This window comes from Salvia splendens, chromosome 1, assembly GCF_004379255.2.
Source record: "Salvia splendens isolate huo1 chromosome 1, SspV2, whole genome shotgun sequence".
In the NCBI taxonomy this organism is placed as follows: Eukaryota; Viridiplantae; Streptophyta; class Magnoliopsida; order Lamiales; family Lamiaceae; genus Salvia; species Salvia splendens.
Window position 1 is genome coordinate 15876944 of NC_056032.1, and position 18402 is coordinate 15895345.

The 18402-nt window shown below is 41.4% G+C and overlaps 1 protein-coding gene across 4 annotated transcripts; it reads right to left on the reverse strand.

Moving 5' to 3' along the window:
* Positions 1-1944: 1944 nt before the first annotated feature.
* Positions 1945-18192, reverse strand: LOC121744058 (uncharacterized protein At2g39920-like). 4 transcript variants are annotated; one of them, XM_042137516.1, is made up of 6 exons: positions 17977-18192; positions 17186-17337; positions 16666-16902; positions 16479-16578; positions 15940-16140; positions 1945-2298 (listed from the first exon to the last, which is right to left on the reverse strand). In XM_042137516.1, exons 2-6 carry the CDS (start codon positions 17253-17255, stop codon positions 2094-2096), a joined length of 813 nt encoding a protein of 270 aa, XP_041993450.1. In that variant the 5' UTR covers positions 17256-17337; positions 17977-18192; the 3' UTR covers positions 1945-2093. The 4 variants fall into 4 exon arrangements, with proteins under 4 accessions (XP_041993450.1, XP_041993436.1, XP_041993457.1 ...); XM_042137502.1 differs by having other exon boundaries at positions 16479-16902; positions 17977-18181; XM_042137523.1 differs by lacking the exon at positions 1945-2298 and adding an exon at positions 12381-12637 and having other exon boundaries at positions 16479-16902; positions 17977-18184.
* Between the last annotated feature and the right edge of the window lie 210 nt (positions 18193-18402).

Here is an 18402-nt window from a genome sequence, read left to right on the forward strand (position 1 = left end):
TTCACAAGAAATGTATTTTTAGAGAGAGAGAAACTTATTAATACAAGTGGTGCGAATGAAATGAAGTTCAACGGGATGTATATATAGGAACCGAAAAAAAATATTTAATGCATTAAACGAAAATTCTGCACGGAATTCTGCAAGCGTCAACGCAATGGCGGACGTCCGCACGGAATTCCGCGGAACACCGCAGAACTGCGAATTCCTTTGCGGAATTCCGTATCCGTGCTTGGGAAGCGCAATGGCGGACGTCCGCTACGAAATTCCCGCACGCCGGTGGGAATTCCGCGTGGACGTCCACCATTGCGGATGCTCTCAGCCGCTTCTTCGAATTCCCCCCTCATCCAAAACTGGTCCTGAACATATGTCTATTTTAAGATGTTGGTCCTAAATTTTATCTTATGAATTTTTGAAACATTTCAACTCGGATCACAATCGGTCCTACACTAACAGTTCCGTTAATTTTTTAACTGTCAACGATTTTAACCCGATTTTGACCAATTAAAACAGTTAATTATGATTATTTACACCATAATTTTATCCTTAATAAATACAATCTTTAATTTGTTGTTACGACAGACAGAAGGCAGCTTGTGGATCCAAGAATAAGAATAGATATAGAAGCAGTTTTAGATAATAATTGGTACTACGTTAATAGGGACGGGGGAGCTAGTGACCGCCGCCGGCGAGGAAGAGGAGGTCGGAGCAGCCGCCGTGGGGCGAAGGGTTTGTCTCAGTCACACAACCCTTGCGTCGGAGTGCCCGAGCATGGGTGACGGCGCGGTTTCCTCTTAGTAAAGTCATGATTGTTAACAACCAGGATTTTACCCCACTGCTAAACAAGGCTAATTGTAACTTGAAATCCAGGGCTGCTTCACACAATTGGGATTTTTATGATTTGGTGAAAGAGTGAGAGAAGAGAAAGGTGGGAATGGTTTTGAAATTGTAAAATCTGAAAATTGGATTCTTGAATTTGTAATGGAATCGGGCAGCCTATGAGAGGCCTGGAAGATGGCCGAGAATAGAGGGCAGCAAGCAGATGCCGTCGAGATCGATCAGAGCGAGCCGACGGGAGAAGACAGAGGCCGTCATGAAGAGCTCACGGTGGTCGGACGGTGGACCTTAGAGGTTGCTGCCTGCGGTGGATTTTTTTTTTGGAAAAGGGACGATGGATAGTCGATCTAGTAGCCGAGAAGATAATGGTGAGAATCCGTGAAGAGGCCACTCGGAATGGCTAGATTGCCGGAGACAGGGGGCGCACAATGTCAGTGGTAATAATTATGGTGTAAGTAATCATAATTAACTGCTTTAATCGGTCAAAATCGTGTTAAAATCGTTGACCGTTAAAAAATTGACAGAACTATTAGTGTATGACCGATTGTGATCCGAATTGAAATGTTCTGGATGCAAAAATTCAAAAGATAAAATTTAGGACCAAAATCGTAAAATAGACATATGTTCAGGACTAGTTTTGACATTTACTTTTTTTTTTTATAAATACTAGTACTACTATGTTTCAATGGAGTAAATGTTTCGGTGTATTGTGAGTGGAAAAGAGTATATTGGTATAGATTTGGATAATGATTAGTGTTATTAGTGATAATGAGCTAAGAAAGTGGTGGACCATATTGATATAAATTATTATTAATAAATTGATGTATTGGTTTAACACTACATGTTGTGGGGTTGCAAAAAAAGTCAAGATTATTATCTTGCAAAATATGTTCAGCTGATCTTATTACAGCTAGACCTATTGTTTCACTCTTTCAACCTTTAGTTTAGTTTCTCGAAATGGTCTTGAACTTTGATGAAGCTTGCTTGTACATGGTACTAATTCTTTAATCCTTCATGACATGATTATACTGTTTCTGGAATATTTGATTGCTTCAATTAAACATGGTAGTTCTTGGAAGCACTCTTCCAGCTCATTCAAAGCACAACATATTTCTGGCAACACTCTTCAAAACATATGCATTCCTCACAAGTGAAAAATAGTAGTAATGCTCAACAACATAATTATTTGTGTATCCTCAATGATTTATATGAACAATATTATATACGCTATTGATATGAAGAAATGGTATGTATTTTGCTTACTTCTGATTTTCAGCATGAGCTTTGGCACCATATCCCAAAATAGGATATGGAAGTTTGAATATGCGATCTCCCAAACAAGGGCCCCTAAGACTATCCATCTGGCTGCTAATCACACCTTTCACTCGGAACCCCTCTTCTTGCAGCTTCCTCCGCTCTCTTGATAAAAATTCTTCATAATCTATGTGCATTTCATTATCCTTTCTGCTAGCCCAGAATCAAAACAGATTTCAGGATCAGCCATACAAATTCTTTTAGCATAAAATAGCACAGATGTGCTAGGCCATAATATATCAGCAATATAAAGCATCACATGGGCAGAGCAGAGCATTCACGGAAGCTTGTGTTTAACCACCCTGTTCGTAGAAAATTAGTTTCATGATAATGGAAATAGTTGACTGAATCTTGTTAAACTTTCTACTTAATATCTGGCCCTACGTGGTATAAATTTCATATGAGCAATGTTATCCAGCAACTGAACTACATGTTTTCTCACACACTGCTTAATTCAGATGTTCTATAGTTTACTTCTGATTCCAGCAGAGGCCTTTCATCATCTTACAGCACAATTTACTACACATACATGCATGTTTTAGCTTTGATAGGATATGCTTATGCCCAGATTTTCTTGACCACCACTTAAATGCATAACTAGAGGCCAAAACACGGAGTGAACCAAAATGCCATTATAGTGAAGGGTTTAGGGTTTAGTTCACTATAAGAGAGTTTTTGTTTACTATAAAGGCGTTTAGTTCATAACACAGATTTAAAAATATGGAGTGAACCAGAACGCCATTATAGTGTCACGACCACATCTCCCTAGTCAAAGAAAGTGTAGCTATATCGCGACTAAAACTTACTGAAGCTGTCTCAACTCATCATAAGATGCTTAGATCAAAGGAAAACATTTGTCTGAAATGTGTTGAGGGTACAAATTATACTGAATCAGAGTAGTTATGGAACAATTGTCTTTGCTGAAAGCAAGTTCTAAAATTTGCGCAACGGAAGAGTACCAAGACAGATGTAATATGTATGAAGACATACTACACCAGCTATCCTTCTGCTTATTTAGTCTTCTGTCCCAACACCTCCTCGGCTTCGACAACAATCAACCTGCACATTAAGGAAAACAAAATGCAGGGTTGAGTACTTGATATACTCAGTGGGCTCATGCCGAAAACTGTTTTTCTTTTAGTTGTCAGCCAAGCTGAGTGAACGCGGGGTTTTACTGAAAATCTATCCCGGTCACTAAAATCTGTTATTTCTTTCTGAAAATAGACTGCAGTCATTTAACTTCTGATGATATGCCATATCAGCTGCGTGAGTCGGGAATGTGGCCACATTCCACGACCACTGGGCCGGCCAACCTGGCGCTAGCTCACGACCCACGAACCGGCCAACCTAGCGCTAGCTCACGGTCCCTATGTGTACACTAGTCCGAGTAGGATTTACTGACCTACTGGACCCGAATTCGATTTAACAGATAGGCAATCACAAAACAAAACATGGCATGACAACTTACTGAAAATATTCATGCTTTTCACATAAATTCTGAAAAAGGAAGCCCACACATAATGTAGGATAGAAAAGCCCACCTCGTTTGCTTAACTCTTTCAAACGGGCACTGTCTGACTTGAGATTTACTCGTCGAGCGACGACGTCCCTTTTCAAAAATAATATACTTAAATTAGGCTTTAAGTAATCATTGATCTTGCATGAATGCATGCCTAAGCGTGATCTTTTATTTTATCTCCTTCTTTCTAAATATTAGAGATCTAAATTCTGTAATTAAATCAGCGATTTAATTTGTTCCGAAACCGACTGATCTGTTTGGGTATAATATATATTCCCGGATTATTCTTAGGTATTTTAAAATACTTTCTGTGACTATTAAAGTCCGCTTAATTATTTATTGGCTTTTATCTCACTCACGGCTTATAAGTTCTTTTCTTCCGTGGCTTAAGGAATTAATTCCATTAACTCTTGGAATTAATCTAAGATAATGGTTCCAACCAAAATTAAGCTTTGTGGTCCAAACTAATTAAAGAGGGGCAGTGGCCCATTTTAATTTCTGTTGAATCTGGCCCAACTTAATTAATTCCAGGCCCAAGTATTTTAAATTGGGGAGGCCCAAAAAAACATACTCCTTCCTCAATCAGCCGATTCCATCGGCTTTTCCCCATTCTTCATTTCCTCCTTTCTCCGAAATTAAAACCCCAAATTGAGAAGGCCCTAGTTTCTTCGACGTCCGCTCCCTCCGCGAAGCTCCAGCTCCGGCGGAGGTCCGATGACGCGCGACGCGTTGTCTCACCCTCGCTCATCCCTGCAAGGGCGAACTCTCTCCCTGATTTGGGAATATCCTCGCCGCGTCGGTCCCTTCCAACAACGGCGAGTCTTGCCGTGCTCCCATCCATCGGCTCCGTCTCGTTCTCGCCAGTGAAGGAAAGTGGCGACCCTCCGCGCTCCTCCGTTCCTCGGCGGGATCACCATCGATTCACCCTCCGAAGCTAAGTTTCTTGTTTAAATCTTTCTAGTGTTGTTAAGTGAAGCTTGCGAAAAAGATACTGTGACTTGAGCATTAGGGGATTTTCTTACATTCTGCTATGATTGATTTGATTTCATGGAGGGGTTGAGCCAGTGGTAGCCGTTTCTATGTTACTGATTATGTTCTGATGTGGGGTTCTAAGGCATACTCCTATGTTCTTGAGCTCATGTGTTCCTAAGTTCTCAATCTTGGCTATCTACTGTGTACTACATGATGCTAGTATGGTTTGGAGGATTTACCTCTTGTGATTGCTGAGTGAGGCTGCTCTTACTCTTGCTCGATTCCTTCCGCTTTCTCTCGGTTCTCCCTCCCTCTCTTTAGCTTGTTACTTTGCTACTAAGTGGAAGGTGTTGTGGTGTGGTATAGTAACCGAGGGCTTAGAATGTGTATATAAACACATATCTTGTAACTGAAAGCTGCAGAGGTTGAGTGTTGGCTGACCTTGCAGCATCCTTTAACTGATTTTGGTGTTTTGTGCTGCCTTGTACTCTGATTCATTCATGAATTTTGTCTTCTTTTGCAGGTGTACACTAGAGGTGGCATTGTGGGGGCTGATTTCCGGACTATAACCGGTTTGGGTAGGGGAAGCAAGGGCTGTTACCTGCAGCTTTGCAGAGTATTAGCTGGAGGGGAGCCTGCTGGCTGGAGTTTGCCTCTTTCGGTCCAACACTCACTCACATCTCTGAAAGGTATTGTTTCCCCTTCCCTTTCTTAATACACTTCTCTTGTTGTCTCTGTAAACAATTGAGGAGATCTAACGGCTGTTGAAACGAGTTGTCATAACAGCCGAGCTCTTCTTCATGTTTTGATCTTTCTCTCCAGATCACGGAGTTGCCGAGCTTGGTGCCGAACTGCCGAGCTTGGTACCGAACTGCTGAGCTCCCTGCCGAACTGCCGAGCTTGGTGGCGAACTGCTGAGCTCCCTGCCGAACTGCCGAGCTTGGTGGCGAACTGCTGAGCTCCCTGCCGAACTGCCGAGCTTGGTGGCGAACTGCTGAGCTTGGTGCCGAGCTATCACAATCCACCAACAGTCTCCATTCATGCAACTAGTTCTCTTTCGTGCGCTATGGCAGGAGTTGCGACTGGCCAACGAGGCTGTCTTCCCTCGTGGTCTCGCCCTCCCGGCTCGTTTGAAAGATCTGGGGCCGAGACGGCCCGATGACGAAGGCCAAAGTAGCCCTTAGGGATTTCTAAATGTAGTAGTGTAGCTCGACTTTTATTTTCATTGTCAAAGATTGTAATTTAGTTTGAGATTCTGAAAATTGTAATTGTACCCTCTTTCAAGAAATAAAAATACTCTTTCATTTGTCAATAAAAGTTCTAGTATTTTATTTCATAACTCCCGAGAAATCTAAGTCTCGGCTATTACAGTCTACCCCCCTTAACAAAAATTTCGTCCCGAAATTTTGTCTCGGTTAGGCAAAAAGCTGTGGGTACTTCTCTTTCATCTGGTCCTCGAGCTCCCACGTCGCCTCCTTGCGGTCGTGATGCTTCCAAAGGACTTTCACTGTTACAATATTTTTATTTCGCAGTTCTTTAACTTTTCTGTCCAGAATTGCTTCTGGCTTTTCTTCATAGCTCAAATCTGGTTCTAACACCATCTCTTCTTGGTGCACTATGTGTTTGGGGTCAAACACGTACTTCCTCAACTGTGATACATGAAACACATTACGAACATTCCCGAAGCTTGGCGGAAGCGCTAATCTGTACGCCACAGGGCCGACTGTTTCTAGGATCTCGTAAGGTCCGATAAAACGCGGTTTCAGCTTGCCCTTGACGCCAAATCTGGTTATCCCTTTTGATGGGGATACTTTCAGAAAAACCTTGTCTCCTGCTTTGAACTGTAAATCCGTTCTACGAGCATCTGCATATGATTTCTGTCTATCTTGAGCTTCTTTGATTCTCCCTCGGATTTGTCGGACAATTTCTATCATTTCCTCTACCGAGTCTGGTCCGAGAATCCTTCTCTCACCAACTTCATCCCAGTAAAGTGGTGATCTACACTTTTTCCCATAGAGTGCCTCGTATGGGGCCATATCAATAGTTGCCGGGTAACTGTTGTTGTAGGCGAACTCTATAAGTGGAAGTACTGGCTCCCAGCTTACTCCACGGTCGAGCACTACGGCTCTTAACATATCTTCTAATGTCTGAATCGTCCTTTCGGACTGTCCGTCTGTCTGTGGATGGAATGCTGTGCTGAATTTCAGCTGAGTGCCTAACTCTCGCTGTAGGCTTATCCAAAATCTAGAAGTAAGTTTTAAATCTCGATCTGGGGTGATCGTTACTGGTACACCATGCAGGCGCACAATCTCTTGCACGTAAATCTGTGCCAACTTGTCAGATCCGTATGTGATACGAATTGGTATGACGTGAGCACTTTTGGTGAGTCGATCTATAATCACCCAGATGGCAGTGTTTCCTTGCTGTGATTTTGGCAATCCTGTCACAAAATCCATTGCTATATGCTCCCATTTCCATTCTGGAATCTCGAGAGGCTGTAACTTTCCATAGGGTCGTTGATGTAACGCCTTCACTTGCTGGCAAGCCAGGCATCTTTCTACAAACGATGCTATGCTTCTTTTCATGCCATCCCACCAAAATTGCTTCTTCAAGTCTTGATACATCTTTGTACTCCCAGGATGGGCAGTGTAGGGTGTCTCATGAGCTTCACTCATGATCTCGTTCCTAAGTGCCTCCTCATTGGGTACGCATAGTCTCCCTTTGAAAGTGGGAGCATTATCCGCCTCTTCGCGGTAACAATCCCCTTTTCCGGTCCTCACTCTGAGACGAACCTTTTCTAGGGCTTCATCGTATCTCTGGGCGTCAATGATTCTAGCTCTTAAATCTGGTTCTAAGACCAAGGTGGATATTCTGCTGTCCACTGTCTCCGGGGCTCTCACTATCTCCAGTCGCATCTTGGCGAATTCCCGGATAAGCTCTTCCTCTAGGGTGAGGAAAGTAGCCACTTGAGGCGCAGTCTTTCTGCTCAAGGCATCTGCTACCACATTGGCTTTGCCTGGGTGGTAATTTATACCACAGTCGTAGTCTTTGACTAGTTCTAGCCATCTGCGCTGTCTCATATTCAGGTCCTTCTGCTCGAGGAAGTATTTGAGACTCTTATGATCTGTGAAGATCTCACATCGAACTCCATAGAGGTGATGTCCCCAAATCTTCAAAGCGTGTACCACTTCTGCTAGTTCCAGGTCGTGCGTCGGGTAGTTCAACTCGTGCGGCCTCAACTGGCGTGACGCATATGCTATCACCTTGCCTTTCTGCATCAGCACGCACCCGAGTCCGACCTTCGATGCATCTGCATACACCACATAGTTGACTCCCGCTTCTGGCACAGCTAGAACTGGCGCTGTGGTCAACTTTTCCTTTAGCAACTGGAAGCTTGCTTCACATTCTGGGGTCCCATTGACTTTAACTCCTTTCTTGAGCTGTTGAGTCATCGGCCTCGCTATTTTAGAAAACCCCTCAATGAACCTTCGGTAGCATCATGCCAGTCCTAGGAAACTCCGAATTTCATTAGGCGTCGCTGGTGACTGCCAACGTTGCACGGCTTCAACTTTAGCAGGGTCTACTCGGATCCATTCTGCTGTCACTAAGTGTCCAAGAAAGTTCACTTTGTTAAGCCAGAACTCACACTTGCTAAACTTAGCATAGAACTTCTCGGCTCTTAACGTCTCTAACGTAGTTCTCAAGCGCTCCTCGTGTTTCTTCTTGTTCTTTGAGTACATGAGCACGTCGTCTTTAAAAGCTAGGACGACCTTGTCCAAATATGGGCAGAACACGCGGTTCATTAGGTTCATGAACACGGCTGGGGCGTTTGTAAGCCCAAAAAGGCATTACAGTAAACTCGTAATGGTCATATCTGGTGTGAAGTGCAGTCTTAGGTATACCGTCTTGTCGAACTCCCAGCTAGTGATAACCCGATCTCAAGCCCATCTTCGAGAATACGCTGGCTCCTCGCAGCTGGTCGAAGAGGTCGTTGATTCTCGGTAGAGGTACTTGTTCTTGAGGGTTAACTTATTTAGCTCTCGATAGTCGATACACATTCGCAAAGTCCCATCCTTCTTCTTCATGAAGAGTACTGATGCGCCCAAAAACGATACACTGGGTCTGATGAAACCCAGGTCTACTTATTCTTGTAACTGGATCTTAAGTTCTTCTTATTTCTTGAGCGCCATTCTATATGGTGACTGAGATAATATGACTGATTCAAGTCATTCCTTTAGTAATTCATTTCGTCTGGGTGATGAAGCTATTTCTAATCTTAGATTTCATCGCCTGATATTGAGTTCTCTAACGCTTGCATCGATCGTAAAGGTAGTCATTGAGCTGCCATAATGATCTCGTAACCTCTCGCTCAGTTGAGGTAGTCTACTTTTACCGCTTTCAAGGTGCTTTTGTGCTTACTGCGACTCTTTCGTCATGATTTAGTACAGACTTGTTCTACTCGCGTCAATCCTTGAATATTGGTTTAGTGCATGTGGAGGTGTTGGCTTCTTTCTCCCAACGCTACTGTCTCCATGCCCTTTTGGTTCGACTGAGCGATTCATGGTGAAATAATCTAGCATGACTTTCCAAAGTGATCTAGATCTCGTGTCTAGATTAACACAAAACTCTATCGACAGCTCCTTTCTGAGCCGTTTAATTGAGACGTGGCATATCGTAGAATAATTCGTCGCATGTTATTGCCAACGTTTGCCCTTGCTCTATATTATAGGGCTCTAAATCCTGTTCTCTTGTGATAACTTCTTTTAAAAGGGAAAATTCGATTTCTCCCTTCATAGTAGGGACGGTGAGGGTAGCGGTGCTATCACGCGTTCCTCTTCCCGAATGTCTCTCCAGCTTTAGCCTTTTTCCTGGCCACCTCTTAGACGAATCCCTTTTGCTGATGGGATTTGTTCCGTCAAACATAAACTACGAATACACTCGTATTTTCTCCATGGCTTTCGTTACATGCCCATGATTGAGTCTTTGTTCTTGTGGCTTACTTATCTTACTCGGAGTAAGCATTTTGATCGTTCAAACTACCATATAGGTCTTTTACGTCTTCGGACATCATTTAATCCACAAATATTCCTTGATATTTCTCTACCCAAGGCTAGTTGCTTCTCTATACAACAAAATATTCGATCTCCCACCTGCTGGTCACAAGCGGTACGTAGATTCGAAGTATTTAACGCTTTGCTGTCGGTTATGCGACGCTTCTGGTTGGTGCATCATTTCCTGCACGTGTCTCCATGGGGACGTATTTATTATGCGTATCTGAAAGAAACTGAGACCATGCCTTTTTCTGCTAGCCTCGTATCAATAACTCAATGATTAATCTAATAGTCTTAACTTGGATTATTATTCACACAAGAGAGTATGACTGAAAATTTGAAGGGCTCCTGAATACCCAACTGGACAAGAATAACATCTCTTGTTCAACTTATATGAATTTTCGTCGATAATCGACCTTGAAGGTAAGTACTGAGTTCATTCAAAGAACTACGTAGCTCAACTGGTTTCCAGGTAAACTCATAGAAGCTGAGGCTCACCCCTGGTGGGAGCTAGAAATAATCATGAGATAGGTCATGAAAACTGGATGGAAATGAATTATCTGTAAATTCTCATAGTAAGCTGCAAAATAGAACAATACAGTTGTCCAATTAACTGAAAGGATCTGAGCATCAGGGATAGTGGTTCAAACATGTCATCGCCTAAGACGATCAACCACGAAAATTTATAAACGTAGGCGATTGCAATGAAGGAACATTGATCATGTTTCAAAGGCATCTTGATATGGAGTAACAAAATCACATCAATGATTTCATAGGTTTATTAAGGCAACGCACTGAAATGAACTATTCAGAAAAATCAGCTAGGGCAAGCTCGTTAGGGAAAGGTGCAATATGCTTGCCTTAACTTCGAGCTGCAGAAAAATTCCGAGACTAGGAATAATACATGTACTGGATTCGAGGTCGAAAAATTTCACCTTTGTAGGATTTCAAAATAGGGAGGTAAAAAGTTCCAGCACTACATGAAATTCCCTGAGGAAAATGTTTAACTGTCTTGATCACTCTGGGGATCACAACGTAAGCATCGTAAGAATGAAATTTCATTGCATAGGTCCAAGAAATCAAGATATAAATCTCCAATATTGTGGCTCAAAGGAGGCAACAACAAATAACGATGCTTGGAACATAAGAGTATCCCAAATTTGGGAACTGAAACTGAGTCACCGCTTTCCTGAAGAGAATGAAAGTGGCGTACTACTTGCAGAACGTGAGTCAATCAAAGGTCTTAATAGCCGACAGGACATCGTTGTCCCGGAGGTTCAAAGAATGTCTGAGGAATACGCTCATTCCGAAGATCATAGATATGAACAACTGTAGAATTTAGGGTTTACGACTGGAGCTTAAACAGTCAAAACTTTACTCTTTATGTATGATGAGTCAAAAAGACTGCAGTCCATAAGCTGGGAATGAGTCAAACCTCGCACAGAAAAAGGAACACTGACGTGGTACTTGCGAGTCAAAACTAGAGTCTGAATAGACGAGGGTATCGTCCTTGGAAGGACTCTTAGAAGGGATTTCATTGGGAATCCAAGTAAGTACTATTGATTATAATCATCGGTTCTAGTTATGTGACACTCCCTTGTTTTTCTTGTGGAGCTCGCCCATGATAAACGCGTTCTGGGAAACCATACATTCCAAGATGGGGTTGCTCGTGCTGTTAAACTGATAACCGCAGCTGGAGGTCATACTTTCATATCGTTCTTGATAACTTAGAACGCTGATTCTGGTAAAACATTACATTCTCCATCGTGCTTCGTAGCACGCTATAAGTATCGCTTCTGGATCACGTAGCCACTTGGGCTTGTTACGCCACATTAGATCACTTTACTAGATCGCGGGTACGATCTCTTTCCGTGTAGGGATGTATCTCCCGAACAGGCTTGAAAGTAAACTATTTTCGTTAAAACTTGGTCTTTGTAAAGACATTGGGAACTTCTTGGTTCATCGTCTAGTATACATATATATATGTATACTATCTGTGTGCTTAAAAGAATGGACTTCCTTTAATTGCTGTCTATAAGTAGTACAATAGTACTTTTTGGCTCGTCTTTTCTTTCTCATAATCCCTTGGAATTTGAAGCTTGCCCAAACTGATGGGTTTTAGTTGGTCTCGTCGCCCTGGAAGGCGGTAACAAATTCTTATTCTGCTAGTACTTGATCCTGAAAGTCTCACCTAAGGTACTTCTCTAAAGCACTCTAGGTTCACATACATAGTCCACATGACATCTACACATTCATGTCAAGCTCATAAAACACAGATACAGTAAGCATATCTCATGCAAAGTATCAGCTATCACGTTGCATCTTGCAAGCATTTCAAATAAACATTTTCGTTCCCGTAAGGGCTGTGAAAATTATTTTTCTTTTTCTGAAAACTTAGAAAATTTCATCTTCCTTCTTAAAGTGGAAAAAAATATTTTCTTTCTTCAAATTTTTCTTTTCTGGACGAGCGGGCGTCGACCCCTGTTCCTGCTGCAGTTGATCGTGTCGAGCTGAGGTGTTGGGATCTTGTACTGATCATTCTGTTCTCTTCCTAGCCTAGTGCTACTGTTCTGGACTAAGGCTTAGAAAGAAGGTTCTTGGGTCAGAGCGAAAGAAAAGTGCTCTGATACCACTCTGTCACGACCACATCTCCCTAGTCAAAGAAAGTGTAGCTATATCGCGACTAAAACTTACTGAAGCTGTCTCAACTCATCATAAGATGCTTAGATCAAAGGAAAACATTTGTCTGAAATGTGTTGAGGGTACAAATTATACTGAATCAGAGTAGTTATGGAACAATTGTCTTTGCTGAAAGCAAGTTCTAAAATTTGCGCAACGGAAGAGTACCAAGACAGATGTAATATGTATGAAGACATACTACACCAGCTATCCTTCTGCTTATTTAGTCTTCTGTCCCAACACCTCCTCGGCTTCGACAACAATCAACCTGCACATTAAGGAAAACAAAATGCAGGGCTGAGTACTTGATATACTCAGTGGGCTCATGCCGAAAACTGTTTTTCTTTTAGTTGTCAGCCAAGCTGAGTGAACGCGGGGTTTTACTGAAAATCTATCCCGGTCACTAAAATCTGTTATTTCTTTCTGAAAATAGACTGCAGTCATTTAACTTCTGATGATATGCCATATCAGCTGCGTGAGTCGGGAATGTGGCCACATTCCACGACCACTGGGCCGGCCAACCTGGCGCTAGCTCACGACCCACGAACCGGCCAACCTAGCGCTAGCTCACGGTCCCTATGTGTACACTAGTCCGAGTAGGATTTACTGACCTACTGGACCCGAATTCGATTTAACAGATAGGCAATCACAAAACAAAACATGGCATGACAACTTACTGAAAATATTCATGCTTTTCACATAAATTCTGAAAAAGGAAGCCCACACATAATGTAGGATAGAAAAGCCCACCTCGTTTGCTTAACTCTTTCAAACGGGCACTGTCTGACTTGAGATTTACTCGTCGAGCGACGACGTCCCTTTTCAAAAATAATATACTTAAATTAGGCTTTAAGTAATCATTGATCTTGCATGAATGCATGCCTAAGCGTGATCTTTTATTTTATCTCCTTCTTTCTAAATATTAGAGATCTAAATTCTGTAATTAAATCAGCGATTTAATTTGTTCCGAAACCGACTGATCTGTTTGGGTATAATATATATTCCCGGATTATTCTTAGGTATTTTAAAATACTTTCTGTGACTATTAAAGTCCGCTTAATTATTTATTGGCTTTTATCTCACTCACGGCTTATAAGTTCTTTTCTTCCGTGGCTTAAGGAATTAATTCCATTAACTCTTGGAATTAATCTAAGATAATGGTTCCAACCAAAATTAAGCTTTGTGGTCCAAACTAATTAAAGAGGGGCAGTGGCCCATTTTAATTTCTGTTGAATCTGGCCCAACTTAATTAATTCCAGGCCCAAGTATTTTAAATTGGGGAGGCCCAAAAAAACATACTCCTTCCTCAATCAGCCGATTCCATCGGCTTTTCCCCATTCTTCATTTCCTCCTTTCTCCGAAATTAAAACCCCAAATTGAGAAGGCCCTAGTTTCTTCGACGTCCGCTCCCTCCGCGAAGCTCCAGCTCCGGCGGAGGTCCGATGACGCGCGACGCGTTGTCTCACCCTCGCTCATCCCTGCAAGGGCGAACTCTCTCCCTGATTTGGGAATATCCTCGCCGCGTCGGTCCCTTCCAACAACGGCGAGTCTTGCCGTGCTCCCATCCATCGGCTCCGTCTCGTTCTCGCCAGTGAAGGAAAGTGGCGACCCTCCGCGCTCCTCCGTTCCTCGGCGGGATCACCATCGATTCACCCTCCGAAGCTAAGTTTCTTGTTTAAATCTTTCTAGTGTTGTTAAGTGAAGCTTGCGAAAAAGATACTGTGACTTGAGCATTAGGGGATTTTCTTACATTCTGCTATGATTGATTTGATTTCATGGAGGGGTTGAGCCAGTGGTAGCCGTTTCTATGTTACTGATTATGTTCTGGTGTGGGGTTCTAAGGCATACTCCTATGTTCTTGAGCTCATGTGTTCCTAAGTTCTCAATCTTGGCTATCTACTGTGTACTACATGATGCTAGTATGGTTTGGAGGATTTACCTCTTGTGATTGCTGAGTGAGGCTGCTCTTACTCTTGCTCGATTCCTTCCGCTTTCTCTCGGTTCTCCCTCCCTCTCTTTAGCTTGTTACTTTGCTACTAAGTGGAAGGTGTTGTGGTGTGGTATAGTAACCGAGGGCTTAGAATGTGTATATAAACACATATCTTGTAACTGAAAGCTGCAGAGGTTGAGTGTTGGCTGACCTTGCAGCATCCTTTAACTGATTTTGGTGTTTTGTGCTGCCTTGTACTCTGATTCATTCATGAATTTTGTCTTCTTTTGCAGGTGTACACTAGAGGTGGCATTGTGGGGGCTGATTTCCGGACTATAACCGGTTTGGGTAGGGGAAGCAAGGGCTGTTACCTGCAGCTTTGCAGAGTATTAGCTGGAGGGGAGCCTGCTGGCTGGAGTTTGCCTCTTTCGGTCCAACACTCACTCACATCTCTGAAAGGTATTGTTTCCCCTTCCCTTTCTTAATACACTTCTCTTGTTGTCTCTGTAAACAATTGAGGAGATCTAACGGCTGTTGAAACGAGTTGTCATAACAGCCGAGCTCTTCTTCATGTTTTGATCTTTCTCTCCAGATCACGGAGTTGCCGAGCTTGGTGCCGAACTGCCGAGCTTGGTACCGAACTGCTGAGCTCCCTGCCGAACTGCCGAGCTTGGTGGCGAACTGCTGAGCTCCCTGCCGAACTGCCGAGCTTGGTGGCGAACTGCTGAGCTCCCTGCCGAACTGCCGAGCTTGGTGGCGAACTGCTGAGCTTGGTGCCGAGCTATCACAATCCACCAACAGTCTCCATTCATGCAACTAGTTCTCTTTCGTGCGCTATGGCAGGAGTTGCGACTGGCCAACGAGGCTGTCTTCCCTCGTGGTCTCGCCCTCCCGGCTCGTTTGAAAGATCTGGGGCCGAGACGGCCCGATGACGAAGGCCAAAGTAGCCCTTAGGGATTTCTAAATGTAGTAGTGTAGCTCGACTTTTATTTTCATTGTCAAAGATTGTAATTTAGTTTGAGATTCTGAAAATTGTAATTGTACCCTCTTTCAAGAAATAAAAATACTCTTTCATTTGTCAATAAAAGTTCTAGTATTTTATTTCATAACTCCCGAGAAATCTAAGTCTCGGCTATTACATATAGTGAACACCGTGTTTTCAAAACCCATCCAATCTTATCCTTCCATAGTTTGATCTAATGGTTGAGATTTGATCTCTAGTTATGCATTAAGAACTAGTTATACATATAGAGAGAGAAAGCTAATTAATGTACACTTAGTTAAACCAGCTAACAACACTCTGGACTCCGAATGACATAGGTGCAATAAAGTGTATGATGATGGCACACTATGTTTGCTGGAAATAAAGATCAATTAGTAGAATATGATATTGGACCATTCATAAATTATCTGATTCTAATGAATGGAGGGCTAGGTGTTGTTTTCAGCTTCTTTTTGCTGTGAACTAGTACTATCTGCGAAGATTCTTCATAATAAACAGATTTTCTTCACGAGTTAAAAAAACAGTTTTTCTTCAAAGTTTTTATAGTTGAACCCTAGTCCATGTGGCCCTTAATGCATATGACTACTTTATTTACAAAACATATTAAGTTATTTGCATGTAATTAAGACTGAGTTACCTCATGACGAGTGATGACCAACCATGACATCCCACAGACGTAAGATACTCCACAGTATCATTTCGCAGTTTATGCGGTTTACGTGATAACAAAATCAATGGCCACTGCCCAGCTTGAAGTTTAAGGTACAACTTCAGTGCAAAAAAGTGTCTCCAATATTTTGCATCTCTACTGCTGCCATGCAAGACATCTTTGTTGATCCTGTGTCACAAAGAGAAAAGTAATTTAGTAATTCTTATCCTGCAATAATAGTCTGCACGACACATCTGGCTATTTATTTCACCTAAGCTGTATTTCTTCTTGTAGCGCCTGTATAGTGCCCCTTAATACTAGAACAAGTTAATATCGCATCTATGCAGTATCACAACCAATAAACACAAATTTTTTATTTCATTCTGATAACCAAAATGTGGCCAGCGACTACTGAGAAAGATCCAGAAAGCAGAACTAAATGGGAACTTATGATTGCATTAACTAAATAAGCTATAACAGAACAGTGAGCTAGAAGGAATCACCAGTACATAAACTGATTAACATACATAGTTTCTGAAGTCAAGAAATCATCTGCATCCATTAATACAACATCGCGACCATCACCTTGTGGTGTAACGCTACTAAAGAACTCCTCAGCAATTGTAACTACAATATTTAAATCTTTCTTGTATTGACCTTCCTTGACATACTGTGCATTAATATCATGGCAAATTTCTGGAAAAATATGCTCACTTAAGCTGTTCAGCTCTGCATGAAGAGCCAAATTCTGGCAATAATCATAACTGGGTGTTTTTCTGTTCATCTCTACAACTCCAGAATTCTGACGTTCACACGAATTTAACATCACAGTCAATGCTACCAATAATGAGAAGAGTGATATCCCAACTGTAACAAGTCCAGAAACAAAAACAGTAGCTGCAAAAGATGACATGTAAATTCCTGCCTCACTGGTGTAATGGCTTCCTGTTTCTGTGACAACCCAGTCGTATACTGATTAGAAGATCATTTATGTAAAGACCAAAGAAGTCACTAGGTAAATATAGGTATTACTAAGAAGCTTTAATCTAATAAAAACTTCAAAGTAGACAACTAAAACTTCAACTTTATCCTATACTATATTTTACAACAAGAATTTACTAAGCCTCATCATGCTCATAAAATTCCATAACATGAATGGTCTTAGATTAATAAACACATTGCTATTTGCATTAGGCAGGCCACTAGAAAATATGACAATGACAAAGATTAACACCTGATCCCTCCCCAGCCAATATACTTTGAGCGGAGTATTCCCGCTCCATTTGATGTCCATAAGCAGACATTCTTTGTGATTGCTCTCTTTCAATTTGTAGGACAAGTTTAGTTCATCAAATTTTGCTCATTCCTTGAGAATACATAGCTCATCTGCATCAGATGTAAGAAGAAAACACACTTAACTCACATGCATGACATTAAACAAGTATATAGCATAGTTTAGACACAATAGAACTTGGAAGTAACTTCAAAACAACCAACAAGCTTGGAATATGACATATCTTGGAAAGTCTGGCTTGGTTTGGCAAATCTTGTAAAAAGTGCTTTAGGGTAGAGATTATCTGGATACAAGTAATCTTAGTTTTGCTTTTGGGCAGACATTTTTTTCACAATTTCAGTGACAGCTTCACTTTCAGACCTTTAAACCAATATTAGCTAACCTCTTGATGTAACATATTCCAAAACTATGAACTAGGACAGTCAGTATTTATGTAACCTTTTTTCGAGTATACAAACTGCTAATCCCCAAATTTCAGAATCATCATCCAACATAAGCCATTGATAAATAATCGATCTCCAAAAGATTGAACTAACTCCACATATTAGGAACGATCACAATAATTTACTAACTTGCAGAATCAGGTTAATCATATGCCCTTTCTAATTAGGTAGAAACGGAGAAGCTTCAAGAGCCGATGAGTTGAAATCAAAATTCGAACTGACAGCGTAGACCGAATTGAAGATAATAGTTGAACAAGTTATGCAGAGGATGAAACTGATTATACATACCTGAAATAGAGGAGTGGGATCAATGAAAGAGATTGAGAATTCGCCATTTTCCGGCGTTAATTGAACACATTTGATTCCTTTCTGCCATTATTGAGCTTGCTAGCTGTGATTTGGTGAATCAAACCAAATTCCTCGGTTACAGTTACATTTCAATCCAGATAAATTTTGCTTTATCCCAAATACTCATAAACTGAGTTGTCTAAATATATTCAAAAATAAAAATTATTTACATTTTGAAATTTATAATAAATATTATGCACATCAGCACATGTACTCAAGTAGAACATTAAATTTATGCAAAATAATAAAAACTAAGTACAATAATAAAAAAAATAAACAAGCCAAATTATAAACTAAGAATATAAAATTAGAAAGATAATTCAAATCATGGTATGAGCTTTTATATTTTATAAAAAAAAGCTCAAC

What these genes read in the sequence shown, in the direction of transcription:
- LOC121744058 (XM_042137502.1), bottom strand. Translation starts at nt 17,255, where the DNA reads ATGTCTGCTTATGGACATCAAATGGAGCGGGAATACTCCGCTCAAAGT. An exon ending in ATTGGCTGGGGAGGGATCAG is followed by an intron (nt 16,903 to 17,185) that starts GTGTTAATCTTT and finishes GGGTTGTCACAG; the next exon opens with AAACAGGAAGCCATTACACC. An exon ending in TGGTCATCACTCGTCATGAG is followed by an intron (nt 2,299 to 15,939) that starts GTAACTCAGTCT and finishes CTGGGCTAGCAG; the next exon opens with AAAGGATAATGAAATGCACA.